Genomic DNA, 16,888 nt, shown 5'->3' on the forward strand with positions numbered 1-16,888 from the left:
ATCAATTAAATTCAAATTAAATATAATAATTAAATTTAATACAAATTAATTCTAAATAGTCTTTTGAATAATTTTAAAATAAATTTATGTATTTTCCAAAAAATTATACAACCTCTCTAATCTTAAAAAAATAATTAAATATTGAGGGTGTTTGAGAATGTGGTAACGATTAGTTTTTAAAATGTTTTTCATTCAAAAATATATTAAAATAATATTTTTTTATTTTTTAAAAATTATTTTTAATATTATTCTATTAAAATCATAAAAAATTAATTTTTTTTTTAAAATTTTTTAAAGAGTTAGCATTACGGTGCCAAATGTTGTGCGTCTTATGAAGCAAAGTTTTAACATTTTGCCTTATCCATCATCTTTTTTATCAGATCTAATAAACCGTTTTTGTCAAGAAACGAATAAAAATACCCTCACCACCTAACGAGCACAAAATTTGAATTCCTGCAACCACAAACAACATTACAAAAAAGAAGAAGAAGAAGAAAACCTTAAAGCAGCAACAACAACGACACTACCCACAACAACAACCTCATCAAACCTAGTAATAAGTTCTGTTCTGCTGTTTTTCCTTCTTTTTTTTTTCTATAAAAAAACAGCTTTTTTCCCTCTTTCCTTGTTGTCTCAAGGTTTGTTTCTCTCTCTCTCTGTTTTTTGTTTTTTGTTTTCTTAACAAAACTTAAACCGCATTTTGTTACTCTTTCAACCTCCCTCGTAACTTACGCTCTTTTTTCCTTAAAACGAAGTTTTTTTTTCTTGTTTCCACCTGTAAATCTCGCCTTCTCTTAAAACCTTTAGCCTTAAATTTCTGTCCAGATTAAGGTTTCTTTTTTGGGTCTTTAGCTTCGAAGTGGACAAGGTGGCGTTTGTTGGAGACAAAGATTTCGAGTTTCTGGTTACCAATTGTAAGTATACTTGTTCTATTATTATTATTATTATTATTATTGAATTGTTGTCTTGTCTAAACATCAATTTTGAGTTTTTGAGACAAGAAGCTGTTTTTATTTTGAATTTGAGATTTTTGTCTTCTTTATTGTTTCTGGAAATTTGTAGTTTTGATCCAGATTAGGGTTTGTAAGCTGTCAAGCTGTCCTTAATAAATCCCAATTTTTCAGCTTTTGGTAACAATTAACGACTTGTTGTTGAATTATAGTTTTCTTTTCTTCGTTTTTTTTGTTCCTCTTTAATATTTGTTTTAATCACAAAACCACCCCAAGTTAGAAACTTTCTGTATATATAATAATTTATTGCAAAGATGGTGTCAAGTTGAGTTTCTTCCCTTTTCTTTTGCATTTCGGGCCTCATAATCACCGGTCATTAGTTGTTAATTTAAGTTTGCGGGTCCCATGTTGATCTTAAGCAGATGATCTAAGCTGTTTTGTTTTGTTTTTTTGAAAGTGTTGTGTACTGAATTACAAGTTTCTGAGCTTTTGGTGACAATTTTAGAGTTTGTTGTTGAATCAGTTCTTTCTATTTTTTTATTCAATTTTTGACTCAATAGAGAAAAAACAAAACAGAAAAGAAAAACCCAATTTGTGTCATCTTCTTTTACCTTCTGGGCCTCATAAACGCAAGCATCGATCCCAAGTTGTTACGAGAAATCCTGACTGTAATCTAATTTTGGAGGTCCCACTTTGAGCGTTCTTCTTAAAGATTATGAGTTACTGGTGTGTCATTTTTTCAGGGTTTTGACATTGGAAGAAAAATTGGCGATAAAAATGATGTTATCAGCATCACCAGCTGCGGTGACAAGGAGCTCTCTGGAGGAGATGCTAGATTCGCTGCGGCGACGAGATGAGGCTTTGGAGAATTCAAAGGACCTGCCGCCCGCTTTGCCAGCACGGCCTGCTTCTAGGGCACGGCTTCCATCGGCACGCCACTCACTGCCTACAGACTTTAAAGTTGGTTCCAATGGACAAGTGGAGAGCAAAGTGGAGACAAGAGTTACTAAAGTGAAGGAGTATAATAAAAGAAAGGAGAAGGAGTTAGGGTACAAATCAGGGAGTTTTGGAAGCAAGAAAATGAGGAAAGATCAAAATTGTGTGGATTCTAATCCGTATGTAGAAGAGAATAATGAGAAAGCGAAGGGACCAGTCACGGGTTCAGTGCCAAAGGGGAAAGAGCCAGAGTGGGATGATAACATTGGTTATTTTATCAAGAAGGTAACTGATGAAAAAAATTAATTAATGTGTTTGGTTTTTATTCTTATTTTGTTGGATTAACTTGGTTATTGGTGTGTAATATTATTATTAGTTTGCAATTTCGTGTTGCAAGAAGAGGAATGCTTGGGTGTTTCTTGTTATGCATGTTTTGTTAGTTAAGGTTTTTGTTATAATTACACGGCAGAAATAGTAATTTTAAGAGTTAAAGAAAGTTTCTAATCATGGAGAATTCATTGGTGTCATGTGTAGCAGCAGGGGTACTTAAGCTCGAAGAGACCAGTAGTTCCTATTCTATATTGCTGTACTTACTGGAAGACTAACTTTGAAGAAAGAGCAGAGTTGTTATTGTTAATGGTTTATGGTGGGTGGGGCAGAATGCGAAAGAAGATACAAGTTAACTTTGTTGTGTTGTTGAGATGAGTTAGTAGGTATCACGTAGTGTGTACTTGGATGACACCTTTTATCATAAATGGGTGTCTAGGATTGTGGTGCAGGGTGCTTTTCAAAATAGCTTTTTGCTTGAAAATGCGTTCTTTCAATTTTATTTTTTATTTTTGACATTAGCACATCAAAATCATCAGAAATCACTAAAAAACATCAATTTAATGCATTTTTAAGCCCAAAGCACCTAAAAGCAGTAGCAAAAGCTGTGCCAAACACCCTCAAATAGTAAGTAATTTAAATTAGAAGATGCACTGTAGCTGAAGTTTTTAGAGAGGCTAGATACTAAGGATTTGTTATTTTATTGTCAATTATTACAGTAGCTTCCCAGAAGGCACCAGATTTGTTTTGAGAAGAGCATACTTTTGTGTGAAAATTCTCTCTGCTTTTTCTTTAAATTTGTGAGAATTGTAACATTAATTTACACATTTTTTTTTCCAGAGGCTACGTGTCTGGTGTCGGCTCCCAAATGGGCAGTGGGGGATAGGAAAGATACAGTCAAATTCAGGGGATGAAGCAACTGTTTCACTTTCATCAGGAACTGTAAGTTAATAAGCTCCTTTTATCCCTGATTCTATTTAAACATGTGCTGGTTACTTCCTTGGTGGATTATATATGCAATAATGCTTGTCATTTTGCTAGGTTATCAAAGTGTCTACAGAAGAGCTCATACCTGCAAATCCTGATGTCCTTGAGGGTGTAGATGATCTCATACAGCTTAGTTATTTAAATGAACCTTCTGTGCTTCATAATGTTAAGCACAGATATGCTCAGGATCTGATTTATGTGAGTAGAATATAATTCTGATGGTCATGCAATTGCCTTGCAAACCAAATTTATGTTTCCTTTCTGCTTGACTTTGACTGGCTCTTGTGTTTCCTTCCACAGAGTAAAGCAGGGCCAGTTTTGATTGCTGTCAATCCTTTTAAAGACATTCCAATTTATGGAAATGAAACCCTCACTTCTTACAAGCAGAATGCTAAGGACAGCCCTCATGTTTATGCTATAGCAGATGCTGCTTATAATGAGATGATGAGAGGTGGATGAATCGTTTTTTTTCCTTTCACCATTTGAGTTTGAAGTTAGTATCGTTTCTGAGAGTTCTTATTTCTTCATTCTTTTTTTTTCCTGTCTGCGGTTTTGCAGATGAAAAGAACCAATCCATAATCATAAGGTTTGTTGCCTTTTTCTTTCATTAATGTAGTCTAATTTGGAGCTTTTCCATGATATTTTCCCTTGTTGTCTTGTGGTATTTTCTTTTATGCAGCTTTAATTGCCTCTTTCATGTTTCATGAGCAATTGAGATATTTCTGCTGCTCCGAAGAGTCACTTTTATTATTTATCCTACAGTGGTGAAAGTGGAGCTGGGAAAACTGAGACAGCAAAGTATGCTATGCAGTACTTGGCAGCTCTTGGTTGTGGCAATGATGGTATGGAGTATGAAATCCTTCAGACCAATTGTATACTTGAAGCATTTGGGAATGCAAAAACATCCAGGAATGACAACTCTAGTAGATTTGTAAGTTGTCACCAATTCTTTTTCTTCTTGTTGGGTTAGATTCCTAAATCTGTTGTTCTTGCAATTTGGTTTATAGGTAATTCTCAATTGGTGCAGGGAAAGTTGATTGAAATTCATTTTACCGCATCAGGAAAGATTCGTGGTGCTAAAATCCAAACTTGTAAGTATGTTGAAGTTGAATAGATTGTCATTATTAGTCTGCCATTTGATATCTGGGTACTGATTAACTTGAACTCATGTATATTCAAAAACCATTCGCCGATGATAATTGTTGATAGTCCTACTCGAAAAGGTAAGTTACCCCTGCTTCTGAAGTTTTAGCTTGGAATGTCAATCAGCATCACCATACATTTCTGAAATTACATGTTCTCATTTGACCAGTCAAGAGTAGTTCAGCTTGCCAATGGTGAAAGATCATACCATATCTTCTATCAACTTTGTGCTGGTGCTCCATCGACTCTTAGAGGTACTGTTTTTGCGTTATGCTACCTCAGTACCTTGTATGGGATGGGATCCATGTATTTTCCATTCTTTCACAGAACAGAAAGGGCTGAACTAGTAGCATTGACATAATGCTGCTTAGGCTAATAGTTTCTCACGTGTCTATAACTATATATGTCTTCTAGAATCTCAACTGAATGTTAGTTGCACTGGGAAATGAAGGTTCGCTCTTGTGAGTCCTTGTTTTTCCATGTTTATGTTGAAACTTGTATACAATTTTGCTTTGTTTTTCATCTGGACAACATTCGCTCCTACCAAGTTCAAGTTTTTTTTTTTCCTGACCCTGTTAGCATCCAAAAAAATCTGGTGTCATCCACTTTGTCGTGCAGTTTCTTGATACTCACTATTACCAAAGTACTTTTCCTTTCTTAGATTGTTATTGCTTTTATTTTCATTGGTGGTTGAAGCCTGTAAATCCTTGTTGTGCCCTCAGATTATAATAATTTGTTATTGTTTTTTGATATTCATGCTTGATCAATGTATTTACGTATTATGTTGTCTTTCTCAAAATATAATGCATTTGTGATTTTTCATAATTGGAAACAGTTCTTCATGTTCAGCCAAATGAACACCTTTTCCTGTTAAAAAAGAAAATGAAATCTGCAAAATTGGAAAGATGTTTTTTGTAACCAAATGGAAGATCATCCAATTGCTTGAACCTTCTCTATATGCTAATTTTGTTGGTGATTAATAATAGTAGAGGACACAACACACTGAAATTTGTTAATGGTCAATCATAAATCCATATAGCTGACTGAGATTAGTTTGGGAAGGCTTTATTGTAGTTATCAATCAGAAACTCTCATGCTACTTCTATGTTCTCTACTTCTATGTTCCAGCTGTTTTTCTTGAAAAGATAAACATATATCATGTGTTCTCTACTTCTATGTTCCACTATGCAATTGATTCATAAGTTGGGGTAATTTCTTGTTTCTTCTGCAGATAGACTTAACCTTAAAATGGCCAGTGAGTACAAGTATCTTAACCAGAGTGAGTGCTTGGTAATCGACGGTGTTGATGATGGCATGAAGTTTCATAAGCTTGTGGTAATTCAAATGATTGTCTGTTTATGGGTTGAAGGCCCACTGTCACTTCATTTTATTTCATGGTCATAAGCATCCATCTTTCCCTATTTGTGTGTTATTTTCGTTATCTCCCCAGGAAGCCCTGGACACTGTTCAAATTCACAAAGAAGATCAAGAGCAGGCATTTGCAATGCTTGCTGCAGTATTATGGCTTGGAAACATTTCATTTCAAGTAATTGACAACGAAAATCATGTGGAGGCATTGGCCGATGAAGGTAAGAGTGATATCAATTTGAGTAAATTGAATTGCCAGCTTTCAGTACTTGACGATAGCTGACATCTTATTTTCTCTTATTTCACCATAAATGGAATTGGGAAATCACATACTGATTGTTTTTTGTTTGATTAGCTTGTCTCGAGTCATCATAAAAAAGGTGCAAGTGCCTAGTTGAATCTGTTCATTGTTTCAAGAGTTGGTGTCTTCCTAACTCTAAAGGAAGAATATTTTCATGGAAAGAGATGGGGTTTAATGAGTTTGGTCCTGGATTTCCTATGGCAATTTGGATGAGCATAATCATTTGTGCAATTTCATCTCAAGTATCATGCTGAAATAGTATTTGCATGATCAATAACACCTGGAATGTGTTTGAATGTCTGCTGATATAAACATTCAGTTGAATGAGTGGAATGGATCTATCCAATGATTTTGATTAATAATGGATCTTCAAACATGCACATTGCATGAGGCAATGCTAAATTCATGACATGCTATCACTGGTATACCATGGTGATTTTTCTGAAATAAGATTGATTCCATTTGTTTTCCTTTTGGCAGCTTTTAACAGTGCTGCCAGGCTATTAAATTGCAGTGCCCAGGATCTGATGTTGGCTCTATCAAGCCATAAAATCCAAGCTGGAAAGGATAGCATTGCTAAAAAATTGACAATGCAGCAGGCATGTTTAGTTCTTCATTTGAAAACAAATTTACCCACGCGTTACCCCAAAAGCACTGTATATTCACCGGTGATACATGGTTTTTTAAGGGTTCCTTATCGTATTCTTTTCAGGCTATTGATAGAAGAGATGCATTGTCAAAGTTTATCTATGCAGACCTGTTTGAGTGGCTTGTGGTACAAATAAACAAGTCATTTGAAGTGGGTGAACTGATGATTACTGGGAGATCCATAAGTATCCTTGATATTTATGGATTTGAGTCATTTAAGGTTTATAAATCTTATCTATCTGTGTGGTGAGACTTTTAGTGCTCTACACTTGTGTCCCTGATGATCACCTCTTTACATTTTCAGAATAATAGCTTTGAGCAATTTTGCATAAATTATGCAAATGAGAGGCTGCAGCAACATTTCAACCGGCATCTATTTAAACTTGAGCAGCAGGTAAGCATATCATATTGAAGCAACATCAACACTGGGGTGTGCTGATCATAATGGAAGTGGCCTTCGTGGTTGCAATGGTGCAAAATGCTATCCATATGCTATCATTTCATATACAAACTTATTTTCTGTGTTTTTTCACTGTGAAAGAATGTTTACATGTCATCTCTAATTAATAAAAATGAAATGAATATGCTTTTGCTGTCTTGATACTTTCAAAATTGTGTAAGAGGGATTTTTAAAAGCGAATCAAGAAGTATACATCACCAAAATTGTTGGCCTCTCTGTTTCCATTAAGTTATGCTGCCTGGTCATAGGCATGAAACAAATGTGACATCTATGTAGATTGTTGCAACTCCAATATTGAAGCATATAAGTATTCAGTTAAATTTCTGTGCTAACATGTCAGTTGCATTTTAAAATGTTTGTATTTAGAAAATGTGTAGAAAGTCATATTTTAGGTCTGCATTGCTCTGATCACACCAACTAATTATCGCAAACCATTTTTCTCGATTTTAAAACTTGGATTCTTTTATTTCCTCAACTATAAAGTCTCATTGACTTTTTGGGTTTATTTCCCCCCCCCCCCCCTTCCTGCTTAAGAATTTGGTTAATGAAATCTGATTGTTTTAACTGTCAAACTCACCATTTTATTTATTAATTGCAGGAGTATGAAGAGGATGGGATTGATTGGACTAAAGTTGATTTTGAGGATAACCAAGAGTGCTTAAATCTCTTTGAGAAGGTATTTTAACAGCTTCTCTTGTCTATGTCCTGCACATGCATATTTAGAGTTCTCCTAGGCATGTGATATCAAAATGCTTGCCTTATACTTAAGGTGGTCGCTCCTTAATTGTTTTGGTTTCTGCAGAAACCTTTGGGGCTATTGTCGTTATTGGATGAGGAATCAAATTTCCCCAATGCCACTGATTTAACCTTTGCCAATAAGCTCAAGCAATATTTGAATGGTAATCCTTGCTTTAAAGGTGAAAGAGGCAGGGCTTTTGGTGTTTGTCATTACGCTGGAGAGGTGAGTTATAGTTTACTTTTGAGGAGCTATGATTTTTTGCTCTGTTGAAATGTTTAAGTCAGATTGGCAGCTTTAGTTCAATCAGGGTTTTTGCTTGTTCCGTCGTGTTAGATTTGAAATGAATACATGTAAAGCAGTTCATAATTTGCTTAAGAAAAATCTTACATGATGACAACAACAACTGACCGCAGAAAAAGTCATTAAAAGTTACAAAAAAAGCCTGTAAATAGGGATCTGATATTTACGAAGACTTCAACCCTTGTACTATTAATGATTTTGCAGATATTTCTTTATGTCCATTGGCGGCTGTTCTGCATAATCCATCTTTCCACCCTTTTCTCACTCATGATTTTCATGTTTTAAATTTAATTATTAACAATTCTGGAAAAAAAAAAGTTCCATATAATGCGGGATAACTGAAGATGCAACATGGTGCTGTATATCTTCCTGCTTATATTTCTTCCTTCTAGGATTTTCTTATTATTAAGTAGTTAATTAGATAATAGGAAACGATTATATTGCAGCATCTAATCATGGCCAAGTACCTGTTGCAAATTTGATCCACTTGTAGAATAAAGCTACAATGATGAAACTCTGTAGAGCTTTTATAGCTTCAATTTTTCTCAGAAGTTGGAATTGATGCCAAAAACTTAAAAAGGAAACTCTTAATGTCAGAACTCATTTGTTCTAAATCCAAGTTTTAATATTTATTTGCATCTTAGCAATGAGACAAGTAATTTCTCATAATTGAAAATGCTCTAAGATATTTATTTTGATAGAGGGTACGTTTTCTTGTATTTGGCATATTTTACTCTTTTGTTTGAGTAGCATCTCCAGCTGTCAGCTAAAATTACATTTGACTCTGATCCATCGAAACTTTTATTCTTTCTGAACCTTTAAGTTGATAATAGGTTAAAGAATAAACTAATATTTGGAGTTTTGTCAGGTTGTGTATGATACAAATGGCTTTCTGGAAAAGAACCGAGATCCAATGCACTCTGATTTCATCCAATTGCTATCATCATGTGGTTGTCAATTACTGAAATTAGCAAGTCCATCCAGCCAATTTGGTGGGTCGGAATCCTCGATGCAAAGTGTTGGCACAAAGTTCAAGGTAGATAAGCTTCTACTGTTCTGCATAACAATTATAATTTTCTGGCATTTTGAACACTTTTACTGGTTGATTTTTGGTGCTCTAGAATTGATCGCTGCATACTAAAAATTGTATCTTGTGCTTGAGCAAAATAATAATTCTTCTGGCAACAGCATCAACCTTTTTTTTATCTGCATTCTGGCATAATTTGTATTTTGCAAAATGTTGAGTGGTTGTTCCTGCCTGCAGAGTCAACTCTTCAAACTAATGCACCAGTTGGAGAAAACTACACCTCACTTCATTCGCTGCATAAAACCAAATGCTAAGCAGCTTCCTGGCCAGTATGAAGATGATCTTGTCTCAAAGCAACTCCGATGTTGTGGAGTTTTGGAGGTTGTGAGGATCTCAAGATCTGGATATCCTACTCGAATGACTCATCAAGAATTTGCAGGAAGGTAAATAAGATACAATCTGTTAGTTCTCCAATAATTCCTTATTTTAAAGCTGATCGTTCCTATCATAACCCTGCACTTGATTTAGGTATGGTTTCCTGCTCCCGGAGACAAATGTATCTCAGGATCCATTAAGCTTGTCAGTTGCTGTTCTCAAAAATTTTAATGTCCTCCCTGAAATGTATCAAGTTGGTTACACCAAAGTGTATCTTCGGATGGGCCAGGTATGTACTCATGTTATTTTCACAGTTCATAAATGTTTTGTTATTTCCTCTAATATGGTGTTTATGGATTATATCTGCGTTGCTTTTAATGGCCAGAAGTTGTAATTCAGCCTTTTAGCATGGACTTGATGACAGGGTGTATTTTGCTAAACCTCCAGAGCTGTATTTAATCATTGGATTGTCTTTATATTAAATTACCCTGGCACAGTCTAGAAAATAAAGTCTTAACAGAAAGTGTTTTATACATAATAGATGAAAAAAAATAATGATAAATAAAAAAACTAACAATAGTGTAAGATGACCAAGTAAAAGTTTTGAGTGCATGGCTCTTGCCAGTGTTAATGGAATAAAGGAGCTTAAGATCTGATCAAAGCTTGTCAAGCTTAGTAACAGATCCAAGCTTGAGCTGCCATTAGAAAATGTATTTCTCAAGCTTTTTAGAATTAAACCTCATGGAGCTTGAATGGAACAAACCTCTACTTGTCTTGGCTTGGTTTGTTTCTTCTTTGGTGCAATAGATCCAAGGTCTGCAACAGTTCCAAGCTTGAGCTGCCATTAGAAAATTTATTTCTCAAGCTTTTTAGAATTAAACCACATAGAGCTTGAATGGAACAAACCTCTACTTGTCTTGGCTTGGTTTGTTTCTGCCCTGGTGCAATAGATCAAGCTATATATGGCTGCTGTCATCATACTGGTTAGCTTTGATTTCTGCGAACATTTGCTTGTCCTTGTGGCCTTGATTGGCTGTTGCTTTAAGTATCAATTGCTTATATGCACTCCAGTGTATTAGATTAGGGTTTTGATCAGAAAAAGGAAGAGACGAGTTAGAAAAATTTAAAGTGGCTGGAACAATATTGGGTTGCTGGCTCCTCTCTGTTCTTGCTTGTAATATTTCCATGTTTCATTACGTGGAGGTACAATCTATTCTTCTGTGTACAATAATATCATCATTTACCCAATTTAAGAGCAAAACATAGCTGAGTTCACACATTAGTTTGATGCTACTTTCAGGAATTGGTTTGAATAAATCTCTTTGCTTGTAGCAAGATTTTCATGTTTAACTAGTTCCCTGACTCTTATTGTTGGCTCACAGATTGGAACATTAGAAGAGCAGAGAAAACAGTTTCTGCAAGGTATTGTTGGGGTTCAAAAATACTTCCGTGGTGGCCAGGCCCGTCACAATTTCCATGAACTCAAACAAGGAGTGATGATATTACAATCATGTAATGCACTATTCTTCAAAAACAAATTTCAATGTCTCATTTGAGATTTTTATCATTTGGTTTGTAGTCTTGGTAATTTCATATTTTGGCTCACATTTTCTTTGCACCATACAAATACAAATACAAATCGTATTTTCTGTTTTTAGGTGTCCTTTGTCCTTGGTGCTCTGTATGTTTTTGCTATATGGCACCAAAATCAGTTGTCAGGCAGCTTTAGCATAGTCTGTTCCTTTGGGATGGATGCTGAGGAGCTTGTTATTGATTATTTAAGTATTTTCTGCTCAGCATTTGATTCAAGTTACTATTGAGATGCAGTTGTCCGTGGTGAAAACTTAAGAAGGAAATTCAATCACATTAAAAAGAAGTGCACAGCTAGGGCTCCCATAGCAATGGACGAGCAGCTAGTGGCAGCTGTATATTTACAATCTGGTAAATGCTGTTATTTATTGCTGATTTTTACTTTTTGTCTGTTAGATACAATATTCTCATTACTTGTCCCTGCAGTAATCCGGGGGTGGTTGGCTCGAAAGCACTTCAACAATATGCATAAAATGAAGTGGTTAATCCATGAGAATTCAAATTCTAAAAGAAAGCCAGGCAAGAAGATTTCAGAAGTGAAGGTACGCTCATTGGTGTAATTATTTCGTTTCAACAACCTGATTTTATTTTCTTTTTTGTCCCTTTGTTGAAATTGGTTGTTGGTCACTGTCTTTCCCAAATATAATGTACAGAAGTTTGCACGTATTTGGTTTCTCTGGCTTCTGGCAAGATTTCTTTCAATTAGTTGTATTTCCTATGTTATTTGTCTTATGAAACTCATCATGGGAGGAAGGGCCACAAGGCTGAAATTTGTATCACTATTATGCATCTGTACAGATTTTTTCTGCACACACCCACCCACAGTTTTAAGCTGTATGGATGCCAGGTTCATTTGTTGAATGTCCAAATACATTCTTCTTTCTGGCTGTATAGTGTTTGTCTTTCATTGGTTTGAATTGATTTCTAGGTATTTGACCTTTTCCATATCATGTATTCAGTCAACCTACTGTATTTTCTTCTGAAATCTTGATATTCAATAAAACAATGTGCACAATAAATAATTGCATTTACTGTCGTTGGTCTGCCTGCTATAATGCATTATATTCAACCTATGATAGATGGCATTTGTTGATGAACTGCAACCTTTCAGGGCAGTGTTAATCCTTGGCCTTGTCTGTTTGAACGCTATACTTTGGGTATAACATTGGTGCAATTATGTTGTTCCATTCTACTGTGATGAGATTTCATGTATGCTCTGACATGTGCAATATTTAGAGAGGCCTTTTCCTTGTTTTTTCTGTGCATATCAAGCATCTTTGAAGAGCTAAGAAGTTGACTTCTCGTGCTTGATCAGGTCATACCACAAGAGCAGATTGACATTCAGACTTCAATTTTGGCAGAGCTCCAAAAAAGGGTTGTTAAAGCAGAAGCAACAATTGGGCAAAAGGAGGAGGAAAATGCTGCACTGCAAGAGCAATTACAACAGTATGAGAAAAGGTGGTCAGATTATGAGGCAAAAATGAAAGCAATGGAAGAGATGTGGCAGATGCAGATGTTATCATTGCAAGTGAGTTTGCTTGTTAATATTAATTCATTACTAAGTGCATACATCATATGTTTTATTTTGTGGTTAGTATAACAGGAACTTAAAACAGATTTAAGAACTGTGGAGAAATTAATTTCAAGCAATTGCTTCTATATTGAACTGTCATTATATTTCACTGGATACATAGATTGTAGGATTAGATTGTCAATTGGAATTGGTTTGAGCATTGTCATGTACATATTAGGTATATTGGCTGCCCATGATGATCCACTAAATAAGCATGGGGACTTCCAATGCTCTTTAGCTGGTCTAGGTCCCACTATAGAGTCATAAAAAAGTGGAGGAATCGTAAATTGTATGGTCATGCTCTTTAACTGAGTAGTATCTTCAATTTTCTAATGTTATTTGATGGACTTATTTTCAAAACCCAGGAGAAGTTGAGAAGGCAACTTTAATAAATATCCTCTGATGAATGATTCAATGGCTGTAATGGTAGATTTTGTTGGTATTGGGCTGGTTCAGGTCCATGTCTTCTGAGGAGATCAAAACCTTTCTGCTACTTCCTTTATTACTGATCTCTGCACCATGATCCATCTCAAAGCCGAGAATTAAGAGATTAATTTTTGCATATCGATGCATGACAATCCATGTAAATTCTCCTCTATCAATAGCTTCAAATGCAATATGTGGAAAGTAAAATTGCTGATCTCTTATTGATGTGTGTGCACACAAGCCTACACACACAAAGATAGAAAACTGCAAAGTAACTCAGCATCCATTGCCTGACTAATTAGTCTTTAATTCTACTGCAGACAAGTCTTGCCGCTGCCAGAAAGAGTCTTGCTGCTGATAACACTGCAGCCCAACCTGGAAAACTTGATTCTTCTACATCACCTCGCGATTATGATTCTGAAGATAATGTTTCAATGGAATCACGAACTCCTGGTGGGAACACACCCAACATATTTGCTAATGCCTTCCCTGATTTAAGAGCAGGGAGGGAGAATAATGGCTCTGTAAATGTAGTCAACACTCTCGCAAAGGAATTTGAGCTGCAGAAACAAAATTTCGATGATGATGCCAAAGCATTAGTTGAGGTCAGGGCAGGACAATCAGCTTCCAACATGAATCCTGATGAAGAGCTTCGAAGATTGAAACTAAAGTTTGAGACTTGGAAGAAAGACTATAAGGTTAGATTACGGGAGACAAAGGCAAGGCTTCACAAACTTGGGCATGGAGAAGTTGATAGAAATCGCCGAAAATGGTGGAGAAGATAGGCAGGCATGAGAGGATCAAAATGATCCAGCTTATGATATGATCATATTTGGTGTGACATGGAGAAAGTTGAAGAGTACTCAAAGCAGCAATCGAGGAGCGACAATGCTTATAGGAAGCTGCTTCCTTTCCGATTCTGGATGTGTTGCTTTTATTCTTGTTATGGCAACTGCAATTGGTATGTATATTTCATGAGGGTAGTGTAGAGAAATTGTACGCGTCTACCAATTTTTGTTGCTTGGTGGAAGGATTGACGGCCATGTGAATAGCCAGATAGGTTTGTTCCTGTCCCAGTTTTTTTTTTTTTTAGTGGAAGTCAGTTGTATATTTTGTTAGCGTAGATGCAAGGACGAACTTGGTAGTCCCAATTGTGAAATTGCTGTATTGCTTGTTATGTTGTTCTATCATAACAAGTATATTGTAAGTAATTTGTTTCCCCCCCTGAAGCATCGGCATTGTTCTGTTCTACTTTGCTGTCATTGTTTTGTTCATGCAAATACCAAGTTCATATTTGGAAGAAACATTGCTTGAAAGTTGAATCAATCAATTAGAAATGCTGTTTCTCATGGTGTTTTTAACTTTCTTGAATATCCGTCATGGTTTTTTTGTCAGGTCACCAAATATTTGATGCAGTGGCATAGCAGGCAGTAGGTTTGTATAGCATTGATGCCATGCATCCATGTTTGAGGTTCATCTTAATTAAGAAAACCTTCAGTCGTCACAACAATTTACACTGGATCACACAATAAAACAGGTTATACAATTTACTTTGGATCTCAACGATACGAAGTCTTTAATCTAGAAATACAGGAACCATGACAATTCAGGCAAGGTCTTTCCATTCTAATCCAAGAAATTAAATGTTAATTTATGACCCAGGCACAAACTTGGTGGCGTAGACCCAAGCGTTGTTAGCAACAGGGTTGTCCAGGTGGTCCAAGAGATTCTCCAGGGGACCTTTTCCAGTAACAATAGCCTGAACAAAGAATCCAAACATGGAGAACATGGCTAGCCGTCCATTCTTGATTTCCTTCACCTTGAGCTCGGCGAATGTAGCTGGATCATCGGCCAGGCCGAGAGGGTCGAAGTATTGGCCACCAGGGTAAAGGTCATTACCCTCTCCTACTCCGGGGAGACCATTGATGCGGAATCCCTCAACAAGGCCCATGAGGACAACTTGGAATCCAAGGACAGCAAGGATGCTTTGGGCATGGACAAGGTTGGGGTTGCCCAAGTAGTCCAAGCCACCTTCTGAGAAGATTTGAGCTCCAGCTTTGAACCACACTGGTTCCTTGAAGTCTACTTTAACCCATTTCTCAAGGACCTCTGGGGTGATGCAGCCTAGTGCTCCAAGCATAGCCCATCTGCCATGGATCACCTAAAAATATTGCATAATAGTTTTAATTCGACGTTGTCGAAGATCCTTCTTTCCATCACTGAAACCTCTCCAAGAATTGTACCAGGCTAGTGATATCGAAGTCGCATTTGTATCAAAATATTCCATCTTACATGATTTTCTAAGGCAATTATTATTCATCATAGAGAAACTTGTCATGATTTTGGAGACAAAAAGGTTACCTCAAGAGCCCTGTTTTTAGCAAAGGCCTCAGGATCAGCTGATAAACCAGCAGTGTCCCATCCATAGTCACCTGGGAATTCTCCAGTCAGGTATGAAGGAGTCTGAGCTGAAAATGGTCCCAAGTACTTCACCCTGTCAGGTCCATACCACAACTCATTGCTCTATTCAAGCAGAACCTATCCATGTTAGCCCCCATCAAAGGAAAAAAAAATAAGGACAACTAGAGGAGAGAGAGAGAGAGAGACCTACCATGATGTATTTGCCATTTCCCATGGAGACAACATCTCTAAGAGGGTTAGCATTTGAACCCCTTTTGCCAAGAAACGGGGTTGGTCTAACAATGGTGCTGGAGCTAGCAAGCGATGCCATTGTCTTGCAAATACGTTCAGCAGTGTTTTCTTAGGTTAAAACTTGTTGATGTCTCTTGAAGAGGAGAGAAATGTACACTGGAAGGGCGTCGAAAGGGAAGTGTTAAGCTTATATGTGAAGGAAAGCATGAGAATCAAAAGAACGAGTGGTGAAGAACGGAAGAGAGACATGTGGTGGTGGTGGGGGTCTTAGAGGTTTAAAACAACCAATGAGGAAGCTGCAAAAGGATTTTAAGTATCGCCAACTCATCTCCTTCTATCCTCGTATATTATCTTGTCTCTCCTTAAGATAGTTTTGTTAATCTCTTTTTGAAAAGAAATTATTTCATTTTTTAAATTCAAATCTTGAGACCAGTATTTATAAAAAATTTATTTAAATACATCATGTTGAATGGTCTTCAAGATTATTTGAGAAGTGATTTAGTTTCAGTTACTAGCTTTTAACTCGTGTTTATGGTGGGTTGAATATTTGTTTTTTTTAAAAAAATTAAATATATATGCAAGCTTATCCGACATGTTTTTTTATATAAAATAATTTAAAATATAAATTAAAAAACCTATATATATATATATATCAAACTAAATAAATCTAAAACTATTTATGTTAATAAATAAATGATAACTAAAGATGAAAATAAAAAAAATAAGAGACGAATATAAATTAAAATATTTAATCTTAGAACATGAGCCATATATTCGGTTGTACTTAATATAAATAGATGTGTACATGAAGTTGATTGAATAAAATATAAAAAAATATCATACAAGGTTGTACAAATTAAAATAAATATTTTTTATTTTTTAAAATTTTATTTATATAAAACATAAAAAAAAATTATAGACGAATCGGTATATTATTTTAAAAATTTAAATACATACAAAACATTTAAAAAAAAGACCTTTATTAAAAAAAACAAAATAAGCAAAACAAGAAATCATAGAAGGATATTAACTTTAACATAAATTTAAAAATTATTTAAAAAAAAACATTAAAAAAGTATCAATTAG

General features: G+C 35.6%; 2 protein-coding genes across 6 annotated transcripts; one reads left to right on the top strand and one right to left on the bottom strand.

Moving 5' to 3' along the window:
- Positions 1 to 392: 392 nt before the first annotated feature.
- LOC18095652 (myosin-2) lies at positions 393 to 14,379 on the top strand. Of its 5 annotated transcripts, none has more exons than XM_024595446.2 (26): positions 393 to 638; positions 826 to 914; positions 1,694 to 2,171; positions 3,054 to 3,155; positions 3,255 to 3,398; positions 3,501 to 3,651; positions 3,759 to 3,786; positions 3,963 to 4,131; positions 4,228 to 4,291; positions 4,410 to 4,423; positions 4,513 to 4,597; positions 5,575 to 5,678; positions 5,794 to 5,932; positions 6,493 to 6,611; positions 6,725 to 6,880; positions 6,965 to 7,054; positions 7,719 to 7,796; positions 7,923 to 8,081; positions 9,028 to 9,195; positions 9,424 to 9,629; positions 9,715 to 9,850; positions 10,944 to 11,073; positions 11,389 to 11,502; positions 11,578 to 11,693; positions 12,467 to 12,679; positions 13,471 to 14,379. In XM_024595446.2, exons 3-26 carry the CDS (start codon positions 1,728 to 1,730, stop codon positions 13,933 to 13,935), a joined length of 3,594 nt encoding a protein of 1,197 aa, XP_024451214.2. In that variant the 5' UTR covers positions 393 to 638; positions 826 to 914; positions 1,694 to 1,727; the 3' UTR covers positions 13,936 to 14,379. The 5 variants fall into 5 exon arrangements, with proteins under 5 accessions (XP_024451214.2, XP_052307199.1, XP_052307202.1 ...); XM_052451239.1 differs by having other exon boundaries at positions 853 to 914; XM_052451242.1 differs by lacking the exon at positions 826 to 914 and having other exon boundaries at positions 393 to 560.
- Positions 14,380 to 14,648: 269 nt separating this feature from the next.
- On the bottom strand, positions 14,649 to 15,976 carry LOC18095653 (chlorophyll a-b binding protein 13, chloroplastic). Its single transcript, XM_006370276.3, has 3 exons — positions 15,762 to 15,976; positions 15,512 to 15,673; positions 14,649 to 15,311 (listed from the first exon to the last, which is right to left on the bottom strand). Exons 1-3 carry the CDS (start codon positions 15,879 to 15,881, stop codon positions 14,802 to 14,804), a joined length of 792 nt encoding a protein of 263 aa, XP_006370338.1. The 5' UTR covers positions 15,882 to 15,976; the 3' UTR covers positions 14,649 to 14,801.
- Positions 15,977 to 16,888: the final 912 nt, after the last annotated feature.

This window comes from Populus trichocarpa, chromosome 1 (genome assembly GCF_000002775.5).
Source record: "Populus trichocarpa isolate Nisqually-1 chromosome 1, P.trichocarpa_v4.1, whole genome shotgun sequence".
In the NCBI taxonomy this organism is placed as follows: Eukaryota; Viridiplantae; Streptophyta; class Magnoliopsida; order Malpighiales; family Salicaceae; genus Populus; species Populus trichocarpa.

Excerpts from the sequence above, each read along its gene's own strand:
- LOC18095652 (XM_024595446.2), top strand. The coding sequence starts at position 1,728 with ATGATGTTATCAGCATCACCAGCTGCGGTGACAAGGAGCTCTCTGGAG. Across the intron at positions 11,074-11,388 it reads AGTGATGATATTACAATCAT|TTGTCCGTGGTGAAAACTTA; the intron begins GTAATGCACTAT and ends ATTGAGATGCAG. Across the intron at positions 11,503-11,577 it reads AGCTGTATATTTACAATCTG|TAATCCGGGGGTGGTTGGCT; the intron begins GTAAATGCTGTT and ends TTGTCCCTGCAG.
- LOC18095653 (XM_006370276.3), bottom strand. The coding sequence starts at position 15,881 with ATGGCATCGCTTGCTAGCTCCAGCACCATTGTTAGACCAACCCCGTTT. Across the intron at positions 15,674-15,761 it reads GAAATGGCAAATACATCATG|AGCAATGAGTTGTGGTATGG; the intron begins GTAGGTCTCTCT and ends CTGCTTGAATAG. Across the intron at positions 15,312-15,511 it reads CTAAAAACAGGGCTCTTGAG|GTGATCCATGGCAGATGGGC; the intron begins GTAACCTTTTTG and ends CAATATTTTTAG.